This window comes from Mustela lutreola, chromosome 3, assembly GCF_030435805.1.
Source record: "Mustela lutreola isolate mMusLut2 chromosome 3, mMusLut2.pri, whole genome shotgun sequence".
Lineage (NCBI taxonomy): Eukaryota > Metazoa > Chordata > Mammalia > Carnivora > Mustelidae > Mustela > Mustela lutreola.
Genome location: NC_081292.1, coordinates 110,996,316 through 111,013,961, shown reverse-complemented (window position 1 = coordinate 111,013,961; position 17,646 = coordinate 110,996,316). Strand labels below are relative to the sequence as shown.

The following is a 17,646-nucleotide window of genomic DNA, read 5'->3' as shown; positions in this document are numbered from 1 at the left end:
AACAATAAAAAATACACATCTCAATCATGAAAAGACAGCCCAATAAAAAGGCAAAACATGTGGAGAGAAGTGCATAAGGAAGTAATAAATGCATGATAAAGTATTCAACATTAGATATAGGAAAACATAGATTAAATCATAATGAGATAACACTATATACCATTAGAATGACTAAAATTAAAACAACAAAAAATGACATTATTGATGAGGATATAGAAAATTGCAGTTCTTGTTCTTCATGAGTAGAAGTGTAAAATGATACAGCTAGTTTAAAAAATGATTTTACAGTTTCAAGTTACACATACACATATAAAACATATATATTATAATGTATATTACATATATAGGTGTGTGTATAGATAGATAGATATAGATATACTCCATACTTCAGTAACTCCATTCTTAGATATTTGGAAAAGAAAAAACACCTGTATCCACCAAGGATTTGTTAAAAAAAAAAATCTTTAGAGAAGCTTAATTTACAGTAACTAAAAATTAGAAGCTGTCTAATTATCTATTAACAAGGAATGAATAAACAAAATGAGCCATATCTATACAATAGAATTCTGTTAAGCAATTTAAAAAGAAAAAGAATACTGATATGTCCAGCAATATGAGTGCATCTCAGAAACACGGTGTGAAAGAAGTGCCACTCAAAAGAGTACATAATACATAATTTCAATTTATCTGAACTTCTAAAATAGGCAAGACTCATCTATGGGAAACAATTTCAGAAGAGTGACTGCCTTTTTGGAACCTCTGGGAACGGGCATGAGAGAACATATGAGGAAATGTAAAGATCTGATATCTTGATGGGACATAAATATATCTGTCAAAACATCACACTTTAGAGCTGTGCATATCACTATATACAAATTATACTCCAATATTAAAACACAGTTTTTAAATGGTCTATAAAAGGGAAAGGGGGAAGAAATTTGTCTTTGATTGGAGTGGTGAGCATGGATGTGGAGATAAAGTTGATGCATCAGCCATTTACTTACTGGATTTGACTAATGCTCTTTATGTTTAGCTTGTATTTATTAAAAAATCTATTTTGGTCATCATCTTTCATCTGATTGGTTGGCTAATATTTTACCACTTATTTGTTAAAGTATTCTGAACGGTTTCTTATTCAGCTGATAATATATTACTTAGAAATTGGCATGTATATATTCTAGTCAGAGAAAGCCTGTCATCTTTCCTATATAATGATAATTTGTATAGATAATGGCAAGAATGTATCAAAATGCTTCATCAGAAAATAGATATAGGAACCCTGTCATATTATTGATTTGGTACCTTATTGATATTGTTATATTTCTAATATATTTCGAATCTATTTATAAACTTAAAGAAGAGTTTACTTTCTACCATAATTGATATAATAAGAAAAATAAATGCAAATGCAAGTGAAACTTTGGACTTCCAGGGATTCTAGCAAAACTTAGTAATATTAGTGAAAAGTGACACCAATATATATTCTTGTGTGTCTGTGTTTCATATTTACCAAGGATGGTTATTGCAGAGATGCAAATAGAAAAATCAAGGAAATTTAGTTAGATGTTTTCTTGATATCTATATGTAACAAAGTCTAGTGAAATAAACAAAATAGAAACAGGCCCTGAAAAGAGAAAGTGTTTGATTATAATGTATTGATATGGCTTTAAAAGAGGATACTGGTTTAAAAAAAAAAACCTATAAATAATAAGTTTAAATATATATATATATTTTGCATAGATAAAATTTATAATATATTGTAATTTCATTTTCATTTAAATATTTTTTTAAAGATTTTATTTATTTATTTGACAGGCAGAGATCACAAGTAGGCAGAGAGGCAGGCAGATAGAGAGAGAGGTGGAAGCAGGCTCCCTGCTGAGCAGAGAGCTCATGCGGGGCTCGATCCCAGGACCCCGGGATCATGACCCGAGCTGAAGGCAGAGGCTTTAACCCACTGAGCCACCCAGGTGCCCCTCATTTAAATATTTTTATTACAGACTCATTTTTTAAAGTACAAGATTTTCCTAAGTTCTTGTATGTAAACAGTACTAGTAAAATTTATTGTATCTGTACATACTTAATTTGAGATTAAATTCATCTCATTTTGCTTTGTGAAATATGATCTTGGTTCTGATCATTTGTAAGATTACTTTAATGGAACATAAAATTTTGTCCTTTCAAATGTTTAATTGTTTTTCCTTAAGAAAAGAAAATGACTATGATGGAGAGTGGATTGCATGTTCAAAGAACATCTACCTTTTCATTTTATTCCTGGCTGTTTGCCCAGTTCTTTTGAAGGACTTAATAATTTTGTTTCCCAATGATGCCTAGAGGTGAAAAGAGACAGTGCCTGGTAGTTCAAAACAGTTTGAATGAGGTAATCAAACAGCACTGGAAAATGATCTTCTGTCCCTGGTGACATACTACTGGGAATTCTAAAGGAGTTCACCAAAGGAAAGACTTTATAATTAAATTATCATTTAATCCCAATTCTGTACTTATTCATTCAGTTGAAATCAGTAGTGACAATAGGGATGTCTCATGGTATTTCATGAGTTGAAGAGAAAAGAAAATGCCTAAAGGATTATGTGTAAAAAAAAGTTACATTGATGCATGCTCATTTAGAAAAGCTTCATGGAATTCATTGTTTCTTTTCAGAAATATGAGATGACATCAGATACTTGGCTCTCCAAACAGGTATGGCATAGAAAGTTGCTTTATGTCACATTTTGGCAGCTGTGCTCATTCTACTTACCTGTTTGCTGTGTAAGAACTTTCTCTCAAAAGTTAACTCGGTATTACAACTTTAAGGCTTTACCATGTTTGAGTCTTTTCCATGAACATACTTATGACTTATCTTTTCTAGGACATAATTTATAAAAAGGCTAATTCTGTTCTCTTTAGAGCATAAGTTGCAGAATAACTACTAGGATCCGTTTTTTCAGTATCATTGATGTAACTAAACTTTCATGTAGATGAAAAGAGGAAAAAATTGTAACCCATTAAAGCTGTAAACCATCAGCATTGCTCAAATTGCCCAGAAAACTGACCAGACCTTCACATAAATTGTTTATATGGAGATTATTTAGATGAATGCTTCTTTCTTTAGATATATCCTAGCTCCTGATGCTAGTTTATGACATAAATGAGGCTGGAATCCAGATCACAATAGAGTAACTACGAAACGTCTCCACAACATTGGCTTATACTGGACATTTCAGAAGGAAACACAAGTAGATTATCTGAATATGGCTGAACCCATTTTACTAGTAACTCCATCACTATCTTTTGCAAAGGGGAGTGTTGTGTTTGGCTTGTTTTTGATTTGTTTTGTTCTTCACAGCAATCTTTTATTTTATAGTCTCTCCTAAAGTGTCATACATATCTATGGTTTCAGTTACCTCCATGTATTGAGATGTCTAAATGTACAGCCTGGGCAGCTCATATCGCTGAGTTCTAAAACATCTGAATTCAAGCTTAGCATCTTCTCCTAAATGTATAAAAGTAGCTGCATACTCCATAGGTCCACACTGAACATACGCTAGTCTTATATACTCTTCTTATCCTAGAAGTCAAGGACATAATTACCCATCCAGCTCTTAAAATCAGAAACCTAGCAGTCATTTTTAAGCTTTTCTTATCCTTTTCTGCATATTATTAGATGGTCATTCTGTATATTATTTGTCACCACGTTCTTCAGTTTCACATTCAAAGATCTCAAGTCAATTTACTTTTTGCCGCTTCACAAACAGCATCCAGGATCAAACTAGGAAGTAGGGTTCCTCTTTCTCTTCTGACTGCGCTCAACCCCTCAGGTATATGCCCATCTCTTCATGCTGCAGGCTGCCTGAGGGACCATTGCAAAGTGTGTACTTGGTTGCCCCTACCCATATCACTCTCACAACTGAAACTGAAATTTTTGTCAGTTCCTTCTCCATTCTAGGCACATGAGCTCTCATATTCACAAGGTCTGTGTAGGAGCCTGCCTTCTAAATGGAATTCTCTCAACTACTTTCTTTGGTGAAGGCTGCTTCTTTTTCAAACCTCAGCTTAAATCACCTACTTATAAAAGCATCTCCTTCAACCACCATATCAATAATTTTTTTTAAGTCAAGTGTAATCTTTTTGTAATAAACAGTTATTTCTGTATTGTTTTCCTAAGTTCAGAAGGGCAGGAGGAATATTCATTTTTTGTTACCCATTGTAAACTAAATGTCTAATATGAGTTATAACAAAATCTCCATAAATACTTGCTGAATAAAGAAAGAAAAAGTAAGAAGGACTGTGGATAAGCTAAACCTTTTCTCATTTGAAGCATAAGCACACCGAATCTACTAATAGATAAATAAGTAGATGTTACTGTGAACTACTTAATCTTAATGAAATTGGGGGAAAAAACCCAACTTTGATCTTGTAGTCAGTAATGGATTTTCTTAAGTTAGATACTGAGAATAAAACCAATGACAAGCTATAACATAATGAATACTGATGTATTCAGAACTGTCCTGCATTATTAAACCATTTTACTCTCATTTTTATTTTTAGTGACACTCATAGTAGTGTAACATGCATCAACATAATGCATGCTCTTTTGGAATTATGTTATCTACATTTTAAATCCCAAATTTATGAATATTTAATATAAACTTTTCTTAAAGCAAAGAAACTAGTTATCAATTATTCAGTAAAAAAAAATGTAGGTGGTAGTTTGTCACAGTTGAGTTTTTCTCTAGGAGCTCTTGGAGAATTTTATAAAATATTTAGAATTTGATGAAATATAGAATATGAGAATGGTGGTAGTAATTAGATGAAGCAAATTTCTAAGACAATTAGAAACTTAATATAATCATCATATGCTCACTTTCTGGATGGTAGGAAGAACAGAGAAGTAGGCATATTTGGTCTTTCAGGAGACATGTGATAACCTACCTACAAAACTTCTGGCCAAGAGATAGAATTTGGTAACCCCAATTCATTGCCCTGTGCGTCATAAACACTGACTTGTTTGTAGTCATGAAAGTGGACAGTGCAGTTGGCTCCACTTCCATTACTGGATTCTAGGAAAAGGCTGGCATAGAGCTCTATTTATTTTCAGATATTGCCTAGTGGTGAAGGTTATTAAGCCCAGCAGTGAATTTGAGAATATAGTCCCCATCTGCTCTTTCATTGAGCCATTTATAAGGTACTAGAATATGAAGGGAATGGGTGCACAAATACAAAAAGAAGAATGCCCAGATATCCCTGTACCTTTAAAAAGGTAATGTATTTTTGAAGCAACAGGGCGACAGTGTTAAATAGGGGAGAAGCTGATAGTTTGGAACAAATGTGGACAGAGTGAAATATAACAAACATGTCTGCCTGTTGTACACATGCATTCATCTATCCAGTTATGAGTTGGACACCCACTGGGTCCTAAGCAATAGAGCTAAAAAGATAAAATTTCCAACTTAGTTTAATTATTACTTGCCTAGTGAAGGAAGCCAACCATATAATAGAATGCATTGAATGCCATGATAGAAATGAATATGGGGTAATTGTTAGAATCGAGGAAAGATTTCCTAACTACAAGATACTGTATAACTAGGAAAATTTGGAAATGGTTTCTGTTCCTTGAATTGAAGGAATAAATAACAAGAGTAAGATTCAGCATAAAGGAAAACAGAAAAGTTGTTCCAGAAAGAAAAAGCTTCACGTGCAAAGGCCAAGAGAGAGATCCCAGAGGGCAAGAGATGGAACCTACAGAATTATTGACTTTATGATAGCTGAAAGATGTCAGGTATCTTGTCAGTATTTATTATATGCCTAGCAATGTATTGTCTTCATCCTTGAGTTGTGTATTACTTCAGAGTTTAAAATTTTACATATATCATCTTATATTTTCCTGAGTGTCCATGAAGTAGACAAGGAAAATATTATCCTTCTGTTTCTATCGAGGGATGAACTCACTAATGAAACTAAAATCAGACTCTTGATTTTATTAAAAAGTCATTAATTTATTCATTAAGTAAGTAAGTACTAAGCAAAACTTATGTGACAGTCATTGTCTAGGTGCTGGAGATAGAGCAGCAAAGAATACAAGGTTCCACCCTCATGGAGCTTACATTCCAGAGGCACACTGCCTACTTGCCTATCCACCTGCCCACCTGCATACATATACACATTTACCCCCTCCCAAAAAAATGCATACCTGCCTGAAGTATAGTATGATACATGCTTTTAGGTGTTAAGGAAAGAAACAGGAAGTAGGTAAAAGGGCATGAGGGATTCAGATAGAGGTGGATGATCTTGCTTCCAAGAGCTCCCTCTACAGGGGTAAATGGAAAGCACCTCACTGATAAGGTGACATAGAGATAACATACGAAAGAGATAAAAAGAAAGAACCAGACAAAGGGAATAAAAAGTGCAAAGACCATGGAGCCCGAGCATGCAGGATAAGGAAACAGGAGAACCAAAGGAGAGGAGATCAGAAAGAGAGTGCAGGGCCAGATCACCTGAAAGAACTTGTGGGCCACTTTAAAGACCCACAAAAGAAACCATAGCAAAGTCTTTCTTTTACCATGTGTATAATCACTTTCACTAATCCACTAGGAAAGAATGCAGTGCTCTGTCAGGCAAATCCATTTTCTTAATGTTTTCCCTGGAGGAAAAGGAAAGCAATCTATATGTATAGCTTCCATCATTTAATTTTCAGAAAATAATTCTATTGATTTAACATGCCACTAGAGTTTAATTAAAAAATCACCAAATGGGCATTTGTGTGTGTGTGTGTATTTTTGGAGGGGTGAACAGTGAAGATGATAAGTTTGAATTAAATGACTTTCAGTGGATTCCTTCCAGTTTTGCAGCCTTTTAGTTCTCATTATTATATTATATATATATTATAATATATTATATATATTGTATATTATATAATATTATATTATAAAAATTCATTATTTTTAGAGATAATTTTTAGAGCTAACTTGACCTTTTTCACAAACGAATTCTAAATAAAAAATGGTGTGACCCATTAGCAATGGTTGGCAACACAAAGCACAATCTTGAGATCATTATATGCACTTTTGTGTTTTAGAATGAGGAGCCGGTTTTTTCTAGAGATGGCAGCAAATTCTTTATGACAGTTCCTGTGAAGCAAGGGGGCCGTGGAGAATTTCACCACATAGCAATGTTTCTTGTTCAGGTAAGTGCTGGCTTCTTTCATTTAGTGTCATTGCTGTCCTGCTCACGAAGGTACAATTCCTGTGGCATATTCTGAACCTACAGTTAATGCCTGTTAAGTCCAGCCATATATTTAACCCAAGTACTATGTTTTAGGAAGAGGATCCCCCTCCATAGCAATAAATTCGAATTGTACCTTCCCACAAAACAGTCTGAGCACTCAGTAGAATTTTGTGAGTCACACACGTATGCTAAGAGGTGAGGGCCTTGGGATATAGAATTGAATACATGAAAATTACCCACCCCCTATTTTTATAGACTTTAGGTCAAACTAGAGAAAATATTTCATTCAACAAAAGATATAGTCCTTATTTTGTACAAGAAGTATTTTCAAGGTACTATGAATATTTTAAATACTTGAAGCAAACTAAATGTCCATCAAAAAATTGAACAACTGAATACATTATTGTATATACAAGGAAATATAATGCACATTTGAAAAACCAGGATAAAGACACAGAGTCTGTGCTATAGTTCTATAGACTTTCTGATAAAAAGGAAAGGCTTTAAATTTCAAATGAGTTAACAGTGAATAGTTTATACAGTTTTATCCAATTATTGAAAAATCAGAGAATTCAGAAATGGTTGAAATAAGACAAGGTTAATGAGTCAATCTGAATGTAATGGTCAATAACAAATATTCAGGAGAACTAGTTTCCTTCAAAATCAGATTAATAAACATCTCAGTCACAGGTAAAAGAAAATTTATAAAAGTAAAACTTTGTGGCTAAATTGGAATCCTCTTGGAAAGTTTACAAACTAGCCAAGAATCAACTTCATACTTACAAAATATAGAGTAAATATACATGTGCCAAAGGATCTCTAAACAACCTGGTTACTTTTAGGTCCTTAGAACCTTCAAGCCTTACGCATATTCTCAAACTTTTATCATTATCTACATACATATTTACGTTCAGCAACTCAGTGCCTTGAATTCTCAAAATCTTGTGTTGGTAGTTTAAATATAACACTTGTCTAAGCTCTGTACCTATTAAAATAATTGTCCTAATTTTAATTTTAATCAAAGCTAAAAAATAATTTGCAATATGTATAATTTCTACAATAGAGATGTAGATTAATTTTTATAGTGTATCATTAAGTTGGAAAAACAGATTATAGACTAATACATAATGTGATCTCATTTATATCCTAAATAAATGTATCCATATGTGCATAAACTTTGACAATTTTATATCTAGTAAAATGATTATATCAGATAGGAAGGACTAAGGGAACTCTTATTTCCTTTTTTTAAAATGTGAACTGGAGGAACCTTCACTAGCAAATTGTTCTACCTGATTAATTCTAGCTAGCTAATAGTAAACTTTGTTCTCATAAATACTATGAAAATATTTTGGCCAAAAATAATGAACCACACTTTCCAAATCTTAAAATTGACTGTGACATTTTATTAAATTTTTAAACTCCAGTATTTTATATTCAAGAAATTGGGTGAGAACCCAGGTGGTCAAAATTACATACAAATTGTAAATATTTATAAGAAAGGGAAAGAAGGATAAGGAAAGATGTGTAATACATCTTTAAATATATAATTCCAAGAAGACAATCTATTCAACAAATTGAGAAGACAAAGAGTGTCTTTTGAAAAGTGTTGGGAGGGAATGGAGGTGCTGATGCTGGCATGTAGGAACTGAGATTTATGAACCTAACAGAAGTTCCTTTATAAGCCTTAGGAAGAAATACCTTCTGTCCCCTATCAAATGATCCTGACATGCAGGCTAATGCATTATTTCTGAAATGTTCAGAACAACTTCACAGAGCAGATGTGTTTACTTTGTTCCTCTTCTATATGAAGATTGTAACAAAGCTTTCATTGAAGTAGAAAATATTTTGATCTATTCTGGTTGCAGTTCAGGGACTCTGTGGCTTGCTTCACTGAGAAATAAACATGACTGCATGATTATTTATGGATATTTTGGCATTGTGGATGAAATTAATCTACTTTGTTAATGAATTAGAGGTCAGTGGTTAGACAACTGTAAGTTATGCCTAAGTCTACACACTCACCCAGTCTTAGTGAATAGTTTGAATTCCTTTGCCTCAGTTTTTTAAATAGCTTACAAAAAAGCTCCTTTATTAATCTTTTATGATTACCATTCTGACACATACATATGTTATAAAGACTTCTACAATTCTAAATTGAATTAACTAAACTAATTTAAAATCAAACCCAATCTCATCACCCCACACTCTCACACTATACATCAATTGGTGTATGTATTTTAATTCCTTTTAACATTAAAAAAATTGATTTCCCTTAAATATTGCATTCAAAGCTCATATATATATTTTTGTATTTAAAGAAAAATTTATAAGCATTTTAACATCATTATTATGTTAATATTTAATGTTATTCTTAAGTATGGTTTTAATAGCTGTTCAACATTCTGCCAAATAGATTTACTCTATTGTTTTTAAATGAATCAATTTAATCATCATTAAAATTACTCTAATTTTGATACTAGAAATTATTCAGAGATAAATATTCTTATATATAAATACTTATTTGTGATTATTACCACAAAAATATATTTTAAGATATCAAAAGATACCTAGGCAAAGCATATGTGTACATACGTATTTGTTTAGGTTTTGATACTCAGTTCCAAGTTGGCTGTCCAAAAATAGTGTAATAATTTATAGTCTTAAACAGTAATGCATACTAGCATTGATGACTTTTTACCCTCTCTTTCTTCCCTTGACATACTGAAAGTGAGAACTGACAGGAACAGCCAACAGGCAGGATGACCACCCTTGAAGTATTTGATACTTAGCTATATTTGAGAGCTTCCTCACTGACTGAAAATATATTTATCTGTTGAAGTATCTTACTAAATGAAATTAGTAAATTTTTGCAAACCTTTTGCTCTCCTTCACAAGTAGGTAGATAAAAACTATTAACTGGAGATCAGGCTATGTAATTAGTCTTTGAGGCTATTTCATTATAAAGGGTGATGGTGGTCATTAACAAATATTTTAGTGTTCTTTTTTTCTCATTTACAGAAGTGACTGATCTTTCCTAAAGTAATTTCAAAAAATAAAAGTAGAAAGAATTTATGTAGTTTCCTCATTTTAGACAAGATTATAATTTTATATAAACTATAGTATTTCATTCTCCTATTTTTAATTCTAATTTAAAGCATACTTTTCTCCTAATGCTACATAATTTTGAAAATGTTCTTTAGAAGATTAATATTTAGTTGACTTTACATAGATACTTAACCAGTATTTGTAATTTGCTGTAATTATATGTCACTATACAAGAAACTACTTTATATTACGGATTATTTATTTAGTTTTGATTAACAGAACTAGAATTCCTTTATGAAAAGTAAAATATTTCTATTCTCTCTCTTTCTATGTATATATAGTGCATATAGTGTATATATATTCTATGTATATATATATAGAATATATATGAGCTTAGAAATATATACTAATATATCTATATACATACATATATTACTTTTATTTCTACATTACTTTCAGTATGAATATGTGATAGTATAATTTCTCTACTTTTTAAAGTATTAATGAAAATAAAAACTGGCTTCTCTAAAAATCTATATAGTTTAATTGTTCTTTTGAGTAGAATATGCAGTATGCATTATTAATATCAATTTATGTATTTCCTGAACCAAAAAGTGATGCAGAATTTCTTTAACTCAGACCATTAAACTTGTGCCTGCTTCAGAAATGTTCCCTTCCTCTTTCCCCTCCACAGTATTCCTTACAGAGGCCTTTAACTTCTGAGTTGCCCTATCTGGAACTCTAATATCCCACACACTGTAATGCAGGCTGCAGTTAAGTAAAAGGTTTCTGTCAAAAACATGGCTACCTTTTCCTCTCAAATATGGAGTAAGCAGAGTTTCAATCATGTTAAGTGGTTTAAATTCATAAACATAAGGAATTGCCCTGTCATCTTCCTAAATTGTGTTAAATGAAAAATTACATATGTTGGTGAATCCATTCTCTTTCTCTTTGCAGCAATAGAAAGTTTTGCTCATGAGAGCTGATGAGTTAAAGAAATGATTTCACTTGGAACAAATTTAAATGCCATTATTCATTACAAATACTGCAGAAAATGGCATGCCCCCATTTCACAATTCTATCACCTAATCAACCCAATAAATTTTTTCATTAAATTTCACTACTGCGTCTGATTAGGACATTGTCTGAAAACAATTAGCTCACCTCATGTGATAAATAGACAGTAAATTAAAGCATGCTATTTTTAAGCACCACAATATTTCACTTATTTAGAAGCTGTAGAAGTTCAACAGAATTTAATATAAGAAATTAAAATGAGCAGTGTGTAATCAGGTAAAAAGCACATGCATTATTAAAATTTACTGATACCAATATCTTTCAAATTTTTAAATAGAAATATAAGATTAATATTTAATTTTTCTGAGTAAGAAACAAATCTATACCAATTTGAGGGGCCCAGGGCCTCGCCTCGTCCTTGGGCCGGGCTCTGCCCAGCCAGCCCCTCTGCACACCCACCTTCCTCCCACCCCAACCCTGCGCCCTCAGCCTAGCACCCAGGATGCGCCCCAACCTCCAGCCTGGAGGGGGGCCAGGCAGGGCTCCGCGCCAGGCCTGGGCCCACTGTGGGTGTGAGAGCAGCTGTGCCATGCAACTCCCCCTCCCTCCCACTACCCCCAGGACTCCAGCCGGGCTCCCTGGTGGGTATTTTATGTTCAGCAATAAAGGTTCTGCCCTGTGAAAAAAAAAAAAAAAAAAAAAAAAAAAAAAAAGGCCCAAGGACGAGGCGAGGCCCTGGGCACAAATTGGTATAGATGTCTGATGTCTGATGTCTAATGGAGTCTGATGTCTTATTCCCAAATTTTATTTGGGAATAAAAACACTTTATCTGCATCCTAGATTGTCACCACTCTAGTGAAGGAAATAATTAGTTCTATTGCTATTTATTCTAAAATTAAAAGTGAAATATGAGTTTAATTTAAAGGTCATGTTGCCCTTGTCAAAAGTCCACTGTGCTTTCATATCCATAATCATTTTTTTTCTGTTCTACCAACTTAATAATATAGAGACCATGGTTGCATGGGAAGTACTGTGCATCAAAAATTATTATTTCCTGCTTTGTTAAATTTTCTTGGCCATAAATGCTTGTCTTTTGAAGGTGGATTGAAAACAGATACAGACACCTCGCTCATGAAATCTAGTCAAGTTCCCTGATACTTATTTTGAACTTACTATATGGCCATCTACTGTATTCTGATTTGCACTACAATTACTTACCTGAAGTCCAGATCAAAAGTAATATGCTCACTGCAGTGATATAATCTGATATGCATTAGTGGGAAAGAGTTGAGTCTTAGCACTATAACTATAGAACTATAAAAGATAGGGTCTGCTATTATATGTGAAATGAGGTTTAACTTACTCCATAGCCCAGATTTGCCCTGTTGGATATAAAGCAAACAGAGCAATTTGAATGATTGTGAGGTTACTGTTAAAGCTTCCAACAAGGGAACTTTTGGTCCTAAATTAGAAGCATAATATTTTATGATAGATATATTACTGAAATTAATAATGTACAGTTTTAATCTTGTATACATTGTGTACAGGCATTGTCTCAAAGCACTGGATTTTTGCTCATGATCACTTGTAATGTGGATACTCTTCTATCCTTAAGCATACACCTATAAATAACAAAATTTTTCTGAAAACAATCGAATCGAAAATATAATCAACCTAGAATTCTTTGAACCGAAGGCATCTCTAGATATGTACAAATATAGAGCAACAGTTCTTTACCTTTTAATGTTTTGAGATGTTGTTCATCTTAAAAGATGAACTAAAGATGCACTAAAACCTTGAGATCTTAGTATCCTGTCCTTGGCTCATTCAAAGCAGGGTCTGAAAATGAGTAAGGAAAACCATCTGTTGGTAATGTTGACCTATGGGAATTTGGCCATTAAATATATGACTTCAGAACTCTATGTAAGCCTTTGGTCCATATCTGCCTCAAATCACAGAAATTTGGTTTCATCTTTGCATTTATTCTTTCATTCAGCAAATACTTATAATGCACTGTAATGTGTCAGATAGTATGCAAAAAACAAGTTAAAGAAGCCATATGTTTGTTGTTGATGTTAAAAAGCTAAAAGTCTAGAGAATTCCTTTTAAACAAGGAATAGATGATTTAGAGAGATGTCTTAATATAGACATAGACCAATAAGACATTGAGAATTTTTGAAGGAAAATTCTAGTACTACCTATATGTAGTGGAGCAGAACGCCCTTTTAGTTTCTGCTTCCAGTAGTATGGAAAAATTGATATTATAATAAGATTCTCCCATATCAAAACCCTCAGTTTCTGGATATATTTATACCAAAGACACATGTGAAGTATTACTCACCCTAATGTATTGCATTCTCAGAAGACAATCCAATTGAATTAGAGGTGAGTTCCAACATAAATAACTGTCCCAAAGCCATACATTTGGAAATAAAGTATAATTCCTGCATTATTCATGGGCTTAGTAGGAAATATATACACTATATTATATACATAAATGTAATATATAATCTATAAAAGGAACTAGGTACTATATAGCATTCAATATCAGAATTTGGAAAAAAACAAAATAAATGCAAATGAAGAAAAGAAATGAAAAATACAGTAGTAGAGTTTAGTGAACTAGAGAAAAGGTAAAATAATGAGGCTTAGCAAAACAAATATTTGGCTCTTTGCAAAAAAAGAAAAATTAAACCTACAATGTCTATTAAGTTTAATTGAAAAAGTGGGAAAACTGCCAAAGTATAAGTAATGAAAAAGGAAGCAAAACTGTAGATTTAAAAATGTATTTTAAAATACTATTAATAACTTCAAGCCAACGAATTTGAAAACTTGAGTGAAATGTATAAACTCTAGAAAAAAAATTACCAAATCTGATTTAAGAAACAATCTGGTTGTCCCACATCATTAAGGTAATGGAACAATGTTTTTAAATGTCTCCACATCAAGTACAGATGTTTTCAAAGGTGGGCTCTACTAAATACTCAAAATGTTCAAGAAGCACACACTTAAATTGTATAGAAACACATTCAGAAAATAGAAAAAGATGGACTTTTTTTTAGTGTATTTTATGATAAACCAAATGAAGATAGTATGAGAAAGGACAATTAGAGGTCACTTAGGAACTCCTAAACCAAATTGTAGCAAATTGAATTCTTCAGTGGATTTAAAAAAAAAAATGCTATTATTTTTCACACAGGAACGCTGTTTGCTTAAAATGTAAATAATAATTTAATTCATTGCATTTGCATCTACACAAAAAGATAGAATGGTTTTCTAGATGTAGAAACAGGCTCCAATAAATTCCACAAAATCCACATTTAGAAATCTTAGAAATATAGGAACAAAGACAAATTCTTTAAGCTGATAAAGGCATTCGCCAAAAACTTAGGTAATTTAGTATAGTCTACAGTGGATCATTGATTATATTCCTTCTAAAAATCAGCATTGAAACTATGTATATTGACAGGTAGCAAACAGACTTGACCTGGGGATCATTTCCTAGCGTGTAAAAATATTGAAACACTATGATATATACCTGAAATAATAAGATATTTTGTCAGTTAAACTTAAATATTAATTATCATTAAATAAGTACTTGTAGATACAAAATTATCAAATGTGAGACTTAAAACTCAGAAAAGCCTTCATAAAGTAGAAAGAAAAGTTGTAAACCAAACCATAACAGATTTTGGGAAGAAAACTGAAAAAAAAAATAGTACAAAATAGTAACTAATAGATTAATTGAAAGATGACCAAGAGTAAACAGGTATTGTTGAAAATATACTAGTGGGTATCAAGAAGATAAATGGAAACAAATGAGTAAACAAATAGAGAGGATCAGAAATTGCTAAGATAGGAAAATAATATGAATTGACATTTAATTAGATTTCCTAAAAAAGAGGAGAAGAATAGTAGAAGAAAGGTAGCATTTAAAACCATAACCCAGCAATAAACCCAAACAACAAAAAATGGTAAAGAAAGAAAAGATAGTTTTGGGGGGGTGGTGGTAAGAGCATTATTAAAGTTATTAGTACATTGATAATGTATAAAAATAAAACAAAACTGACCACTAGATTTCGGAACATTTAAAAATATTACAAAAACTGCCTATAAAAAACTCATTAAATGTGATATCCATAATATAAAAACTCATTAAATGTGATATCCATAATATAAAATATGACAGAAATTTTCAAAAGTTATCAGTCATACCCAATAAGTGTAATTTGGCTTACCTTATGTACCAAAATTTTTAAGAAAATGTTTCTCATACTGGTTTTTGAAATTAATGCAATTCAGTCTTTTTGAAAATACACATTTAAAAAGGGATTTAGAAAAGCTAAATACTGATGCTAGACAAGATGAGTTTTCATGCCCCAAGGCATTTAGAAGAGCAGAAGATACTTTATAATGTTCAATGGCATAAATCACAAGGAAGGTATAATAGTTAGAAATGTCTGGATCTGGGGCGCCTGGGTGGCTCAGTGGGTTAAGCCGCTGCCTTTGGCTCAGGTCATGATCTCAGGGTCCTGGGATTGAGTCCCGCATCGGGCTCTCTGCTCAGTAGGGAGCCTGCTTCCCTCTCTCTCTCTCTCTCTGCCTGCCTCTCCATCTACTTGTGATTTCTCTCTGTCAAATAAATAAATAAAGTTTAAAAAAAAAAAAAAAAGAAAGAAATGTCTGGATCTATGCCTCAGATAGTTCAGTAGCTACCTTCATAAATTGGAAATGCACAAAAGCTACTTGATAATATGGAAGCCTTCTTGTACCATCCTGGGTCTAAAGTGAATCACAGTATATGATTTTTATATGTATATATGTTGATTATGTTATACATAATATATATTGTAATGTTATTGTATTATTTTCTATTTTATTCTATTAACCACATTATATATGTACATATGTATGTGTGTATATATGTGTGTGTGTGTTAGATAAATCCTTTTCAAGTTTTTCAGTGTTCAAGGGAACACTGACTGAAGTTGAACATGTAGTTTAAAGGCTCAATAAATTCTGTAAACTAGAACTTACATGAAAGCATGCTATGATCACAAGGTAATAAGCCTAGATATCAAGAATACATTTTTAACAAGCTTTCTGGCTAGCAAACTTTTTAAAAGTAAATTCAATTAAACAATTACTTAGAAATTTCAAATTTGTCAAATTTATACAATAGCAATAACAACAAGAATGACAATACCTTCTTCAGAATCAGATGTCAGAATAAAACTCATAGCTATACAAACTTATAACAACTAAAATGGAGGAATGAAATTAAATGAGTCGAATTCCTAACCCAAATGGCTAAAAAAATACCAGCAAAGTAAGACAAATTTAGAACTAATAAAAAACAATAATGTTTGCTCTCTTGGAAAACACACACACAGGGGCGCCTGGGTGGCTCAGTGGGTTAAAGCCTCTGCCTTCGGCTCAGGTCATGATCTCAGGGTCCTGGGATCGAGGCCCGCATCGGGCTCTCTGCTCGGTAGGGAGCCTGCTTCTTCCCTCTCTCTCTGTCTGCCTCTCTGCCTACTTGTGATCTCTCTCTATCAAATAAATAAAATAAAATAAAATAAAATAAAAAAGAAAAACACACACACATACACAGACAAAACACAAGCTGGCCCAACTGAGGAAAAAATGAGAAATAAAACACACACAATTAGAAATGACTGGTAGGCAATAACAAAGGGCATTTTAATAGATCCTGAGAGAGTACTTTGCAGAACTCTTTGCCAATTAATTTGAAAATTTAGACCAAATGAACAATTTCATGAGGAAATACATTTAACCAAAACTGCCCCAAGAGAGACAGCCAGCTTACATTGACTAATTACACAGAAGAAATAAAATGTCATCAAAGAACTACACCACAAAGGAACACCAAGGCCCACAGGATTGTATAAGAGAATCTTACCAGACTTTCAACAGTAATGGCAACACAATTCGAATTGTTATATAGCATTGGTTTTCTTTATAGTTGCTATAAAAAAAGGCCTTTTATAAAATTTAATACCAATTCCTGGTTTTAAAAAACTTTAAAGTATAGGAATTGGTAGATAATTTCTTAAAATGATAAAATGCATATGCCTCAGTCCATAACCCAGTAGAGTGGCATTCCCATTAAGGTTGGGAACAAGAAAGCATGCACACTGTCTCCACAATATTGCTTTGGAAAGCATTCGTGTAAATCAGATGAAAATATGATGAAAACCATAAGCCATAGATTTGGAGAAGTATTCAGTGAGATAGCAGTATAGATATTCAGTATATGGAAATGAATAGTGTTCCTATTTGCAAATAATAACCATTTAGAAAGTATTTGGAATAAAAAGCCATACGCATTAACAT

The 17,646-nt window shown here is 32.5% G+C and overlaps 1 protein-coding gene across 2 annotated transcripts in view; it reads left to right on the top strand.

Moving 5' to 3' along the window:
• The window catches only part of DPP10 (dipeptidyl peptidase like 10), a 646,930-nt gene that overhangs the window by 566,931 nt on the left and 62,353 nt on the right, over positions 1-17,646 (top strand). For both annotated transcript variants that reach the window (XM_059166678.1, XM_059166679.1), the window contains exons 12-13: positions 2,662-2,700; positions 7,076-7,183. In XM_059166678.1, coding sequence (XP_059022661.1) covers positions 2,662-2,700; positions 7,076-7,183 — 147 coding nt within the window. The remainder of the gene's footprint in view (positions 1-2,661; positions 2,701-7,075; positions 7,184-17,646) is intronic.